Source organism: Rhineura floridana, chromosome 2 (genome assembly GCF_030035675.1).
Source record: "Rhineura floridana isolate rRhiFlo1 chromosome 2, rRhiFlo1.hap2, whole genome shotgun sequence".
NCBI classification, from domain to species: Eukaryota; Metazoa; Chordata; class Lepidosauria; order Squamata; family Rhineuridae; genus Rhineura; species Rhineura floridana.
Window position 1 is genome coordinate 185,912,865 of NC_084481.1, and position 6,488 is coordinate 185,919,352.

The following is a 6,488-nucleotide window of genomic DNA, read 5'->3' on the forward strand; positions in this document are numbered from 1 at the left end:
TCTACTAACTGAGAGCCAGGACTATCCTCCCACCACATTATTTTATAACATACAGTAAGGCCCGCTTATACGGCGGGTTAGCGACCAGGCCCCCGCCGTAAAGCGGGACCCATAGACTATAATGGGGCAGTCGCGCAAAAATGACGTGAAAATGTCGTAAAACCACTAAATCGGCTTTAAAAGGGGGAATTTCCCGCTGCTGCATTAGCGGAACGCCGGAATGTGAAGCACCAGTAAGCGGGGCCCTACTGTATTTTGTTTCTCTCTAGAGCACTGTTGAAAGAGTATTATTCAATAGAGCACCGATGGGGAACCTATGGACCTCCAGATGTTGCTGGACTGAAACTCTCCTCATCCCTGACCATTGGCCATGCTGGCTGAGGCTAATGGGGTTTGGGAGCCCAACATCATCTAGAGGGCCACAGGATCCCTATCCTGTAATACAGTCTCCTAAAATTAAAGCAACAACTCATTAGGCATCAACTATGCTTTCAGCTTTTATTTTGGGGGAAAAATAACCCCCACCTTAAAAATTGCTATCTTACGTTTCAGAATACAAATATGAAAAAAGGCTATAAAAACTAAGACAAGACTTCAGCCTAGTAGCTCCTTATTGCTGTTGTTTTCAACTCAAGTTCACTTCAAACATTATATTTTGGTCATTTGGTCTGGGTATTCAAAGGAGTTTGAACAATAGTTACAATAAAGGGTTCATAATACAGACATGATTATACTATAGACAACAGCAATAGCCATGGTCTTTAAATTCAGTCTATATTAAAATATGCTCTTTGGGAAACAATATACAGTTAGAAGCTATAATAGCAGCTGTAAGATGTTATCACAAAACTCCAGATGGCATGCATAAAACTAAGCCTTTGTGTGCAGACAAGAGTTAGGCCCAGCACTTTCTCCTTACAAAATATTGTTCCATATACATAGATGCTAGGTGGTCATATTCTTCTTCAAATGGAACAAAGGCTTTCCACTTATTACTAAAGCAAAATAGAATGATACACAAATATTCAGCTGAACAGTCCAGATAGCAATTGAAGCACCTGAGTTAGGTCTTACAAACAAGGTTTTGTAAGATTCCATGAATATATCCACATCTCCATATGAATCTAAACACTTTTTTCTTACAAAATGTGTTACTAGAAATATACCCAGATGGATATATACCATACAATAGCAAAAGCTTTAAGCCCCATTTAATAAGATGGTTTTTGATTAAAAATAGAAGGCAAAATGTACTCTGTTACATTAAGAAAAGCTTTTACAGTGTAATACTGGGACTGTCACAAAGTTAAGAAAATACTGATATCAAAGGTACAAACAATCACAATGTTAATAGACAAATTATTATACAAGGGAATCTTATAAAGAAAAAAATGCCACCAAAAAGGCCATGTTGCATCCCTTAGTGGTGACTGCCAGTTGTGGATACAATCACATCTTGCTTGCTTTGTCACTTGTAGAACTCCTTAATTGTAGATGGTCAGTTCTTCACCTTCTGACTGGTCACTACTTAGGACATTCTTCCTCACTGCACAATTTCAAAATAGTGCAATATTGCCATAATATGCTGAGGCATGAAAACATAGCCAGTATAAAGTGCCATTCCAAGGATGGATATTAGCATGGAATCTGAATGGCAGTAAAGGAAAACCACATATTGACAGTGTATTAAAGTCACAATTCAAGAATGCTATAAAGCCATGTCTCAAGTGAGAATAAACATGTTTTAAGTACAGTCAGCTGGCCTAACACAGAATATTAACTGGGGAAATTAAGACTATACTAGTTAATAACACTACTACATTTGGAAACTCAGCATAATCATTGAACCAGTTAAGCTGAAGTAGCTGGATTTCATTAAGCCTCACTAATGCATATAGCTTTGGATAAGGCCAGAAATAAACCTGATTTGCATACCACTGGCAACAGAAATTTCTCTTCTGTTTCTCATCAATCTCTTCTCCTTTTTGCTCAGTTTAAGAGGCCGAACAAACCAGCTCTTGGGTGGAATCCAGGTTGGTACAGAATTACAGCTACAGGACATGAATCCAGAATGGGGCCAATGTAAGTGAAGTAGGGAGTGTGTGTAGTCTGTTTCAAGGGTTTCCAAACTGTGATCTATGAGCTTCGTTCAGGTGGTCTGTGATGTATCTGTGAAGAACAGTGGGAGCGGCACCTGCTCCATCATTCTTAGATGTCAGTGTCTGCCAAAAAAGGTGAGCAGGATGGACCAGAAATGACAGGGGGAGAGGAGGCTCTTGAAAGGTGTGGAGAGGTTTAGCAGCAAAGTTAATGGGGGGCTAGTATTAAGAAAGTTAATCTGAATTCAGTTAAAAAAATCATACAGCATCTAGCACAGTGCATTACAATTGCTACAACAAGCAGAAAAATCATTAAGTGGTCTGCCAAGACCCTCAGCAATTTTCAAGTGGTCTGTAAGGAAAAATGTTTGGGAACCACTGGTCTAGTTCATAATAGTTTTGCCAGCGTGAAGCAGAACCAGAGTGGTGGTGGGAGTTATGCAGGTAGATAAAGATGCCACAGTGGCAGTTAAAACATATTTCACAAAGAGGAGAAGGAGATCAAGGTGTGCACACTCACAAAATGAGAGGACCAACTTTTCCCAGCCCCACCGATGGTGACTTCAGAAACATGGAAAAGAAACAATTAGGACTCCTCACTACAGGATCCCCCAAGCAAAAGAAAGGAGGGAAGACAGACTGAGATTTAGCAAATTTAGGCCAAATTTGATTTGGGACAACTACCAGTTGCTGACCAATACACTAATTCCAAAGAATAACCATCTGACAATATATAGTCAGTGTCATCAATTGCCAGTTACCAGCAGCAAGCTGCTCCCTGGTCACCAGCACAGGCAGATCCAGTAATGCACCATGTAGATATGAGCTGCACACAACTTGTGTACCAATGGCAGCATAGTATATGTATTGCATCATTATTATTTTTGCAGGCAAATGTCATACCAGTATAACAAAGTAAGCTAGTAATACATGAATACCACCATTAACAAGGTAATGGTGTACCTTGATGGCCAGCTACAGGTTTGAAGGAACTGTGAGGTTATATTGCTGGAAGCATGTGGTATCAGCCTGCGCCCAAACCAAGGCACACAGCATTGTTAAAAGATTATTTGCTACAACGGTGTCAATTGCAAAGGAGTCAGTAGACTGCAAGCACAGGAGCTATTTCACAATGCAAATGGCCTAGTGGGCCTAACCTGTATAACTGATATTTTATACAGAATACTTTCATAACTGAAATCAGCAATAAGCTATCATCCTTTATTTGATTTAATGAACCATTTGAAAATTTATTAGTAAAAAAAGATAAGCACAAATCGTTGGCTGAATGGGACAGTGATCCCAGAATCAAAAAAGTGATTTAGCTGTAATAAAGACCATTGTTCATATCTGATCTCCATTTAGCTTTATCTTACCTGCAAGATTCTCTCTCATTTGCTTCCACTGGAAAGGGACAGGGTAGAAAGATATTTTAGGTAGTGCTGCACCATTTAAGCTATCAACTGATCAATTTTTAAAACTGCTTGATTAATCAGGCTAGTTAATCCCTAGCTGGAGTGTGTCTAGAGGAAGTAGGAAATGGTGGTTCATCCAACACTTTACTTCATTAGTAGCAAAAAGATGGACAGTATAAAGACTCTAGTAGTCCTGTGAAATAGATACTGAGTGCATTACTTCTTGGCAGGCACACCATGTTGTTTCTCTTTAGACTGTGGCAACGTAAGTGAAGAGTGTCCTTATGATTTAAAACCATGGTATGTAGCAGGCAGACGAGGATTTTTGGCCTTGTTTCTGGCACATAAATAGTAACATATCAAGAAACATTCTCCTTCATTAGCTTGGTTTGATCCCTCATGAATTGCACAAAAGCTTTTTTTCCATCACAAATTCTCAACCTTGTTTTGAAGTGAATCATGCACAGGAAACCACAGCAATTACAGCCCCAATTGTTCATCACACAGGTGAAAAACCACCCTCAAATCCATTCATGCTCAATTACAACATGCAGCACAACACTGTGTCTTCTTAATAATAAATAATAATAAATTTAATTTCTGTGTCGCCTATCTGGCCAATGGCCACTCTAGGCGACGTACAAAATCATTAAAATACAATTAATAAAATACAGTGATACAATATAAAACAGTGTAAAATCAATAAATCTGCAACAACAGTATTAAAAGAGGGCAGGATAAAACACAATACCCAAAGCCAACATGCTTTAAAGTCCCAAACCACAGCCACATAAACCTTAATGGCACAGCCACCCAGTAACCTAATATGGCCTTTTTAACACCTCCCAAAGAGATTTAACATAGCATCTCAAGTTACATGCACTTAAAGCCTCTTACCCTCAAAATCCTTCCCCATTTACTTCTCATCTTGGTCACTGAGAAATTTGGGAAGTCATGCAGAAGCACCTCAGTACTTTATTCCTCACTGTTCCTGTTACTCCAGTGCACACCCACTTAGGGCCATCCCAAGCACTCTCAGTTATCAGAATCCATCCTAAGCAGCTAAGTGAAGAAAACGACAGCAGTCACCTGTTGGCGGCAGTGCCTTCCCTCCCATGGTCAAACAGCGATTAGCCTTGGAGTACAGTACCTAACCCGATAGCAATGGCAAAGGTAAGGAGGTGTAAACCTGGGCAGTAAGAGAAAAAATGTTTCTCTGGGAGCCCCATATAAATCGCTCTGAACTTTAGGAGGGGAGAAGAGCAAGGCGGAAGCATATTTATACTGCACACACGTTAAGTTTCGTCATGACTTTCCCTCCAGGAAGGAGGCGGCCTGACTGAAAAGCCAACATCTATGTTTTTCCGCCCCAAACCTGAGGTTTGCTATACAACTCCGATTACCCCCAAGTCCCTTAAAGCTCACTGCGCACACACCGCTCGCAGGAGCCCCGCGGCCTTCCTTCTCGGCCAAAGCCAGGCGGTCGCCTCCCTCTACCTTCCAGCGCCACAACTCCCCATCCGCTGTGCCCAGCCCAGCGCAGCGCAGCGCACCCAGTTTAACCGGAACTTTCCCAGCAACCTTTCCCTCACGGGTCCCTCAGCGGAACAAAATAAAAGGATACTGAACACCGTTCGTTCCCAAGGCTCCAGCATATAGAGCGCGGTGACCAGCAGGTACTGGTAATAGAGCCACGACATTTGCTTCCAGGCCGAGTTCAACGCCATCTCCCCGGCACTGCCTCTGTGCGTAAGAGTGCGCCACCCAGATAGGCAGTTAAAGCAGCCAAGGCACGGCAGAAAGGCAGTGGAGGGGAGGTGGTGAAGCGGGAGGGAGCTTTGACGCTCAGCTTCTTTGCGGATTGGCTAAGCCGCTTCCCGCCCCTCACTGGCAGGCCGGGCCAATCCCCCAGGGCAACAGACGCAAAGTTTCTGTGTCGATTAATGACCGAGGAAGCGAGCTCATAGTTTCGTTTTGCAATCGGGGTCGGATGCATTCCGTACATATCCACACTCACTTATTTGGGAGTAAGCCCCACCGTACTCAGCAGGGCCTGCTCTGAGTAGAGACGTATAGGCTTGCAGTGTAGGACGACGGGGCGCGTCGGAGTGCGAGGCAACGAGGCGCCTGTGCGCTTGAGGAGTCTTCCATGTTTCTAAACTTACTGTGACTTTCACGGGCAAAACGGAGCCACAAGACTCACAAGTTGAAACCTCTGCTTGGCAAGTCTCCACCACAAAACAGCTGTTTCACACAAGGTTGATCTTTCACAAACGCACAGAAAATGTTCAAAGGGTGTTAGCTAGCAAATGAACCCCTACCTCTCCCCACCACTTGGTAAATGATATCTGAAACCCGAAGGACATTCAGAAACAGTGTGGTATAAGGCGCGGGGAAATATTCAAAGAAAAACTGAAAGACATGACATGCTTAATGGAAGCTATTACAGCACAGTATTTTATCGACGGAGGGGAGGCGGACATTGAGGGAATGCACTTTCCTGTCATTTATAACAAGGTGAAGAAGCTACCTTGCTAGATGACAGTCCCCACCTTCAAAGAGATGAAGTTGAGGCAAGCCAGAGCTGGTGGCACCTTTCAGTGTGGAACAAACTCCTGCCTGTACATCTGCCTGAGCTCTGGATTGCAAATCTCTGGAATTTAGGCAATGCCTCAGTTGCTGAGGATCTTTAGCAGTTAATGATTCTATATTATTTTACTGGAAAAAATCAGTACAACAAAGATAAGACTAAAGAAGGGTAAAGGCTAAAAGAATGAACAATGCCCATAAGAGAAGTTATAAGTTAAGGGATATGTTATTATTGTGAACTGCCCTAGAAATTTGCAATTGAAGGATTGTACAAAATGTTTTTAATAAATGATGATTTTGAAATAATCTTATCTATCCATCATTTGCAGTGTAGTGATAGCGGTTCCCTGTAAGAGAATGCTGTAATAGACAACCACTACCACTA

At 42.2% G+C, this 6,488-nt stretch overlaps 1 protein-coding gene across 1 annotated transcript; it reads right to left on the minus strand.

Moving 5' to 3' along the window:
- Window positions 1-484: 484 nt before the first annotated feature.
- Window positions 485-5,334, minus strand: SPTSSA (serine palmitoyltransferase small subunit A). Its single transcript, XM_061611626.1, has 2 exons — window positions 5,139-5,334; window positions 485-1,647 (listed from the first exon to the last, which is right to left on the minus strand). The coding sequence occupies exons 1-2, from the start codon at window positions 5,239-5,241 to the stop codon at window positions 1,544-1,546; spliced, it is 207 nt and encodes a 68-aa protein (XP_061467610.1). The 5' UTR covers window positions 5,242-5,334; the 3' UTR covers window positions 485-1,543.
- Window positions 5,335-6,488: the final 1,154 nt, after the last annotated feature.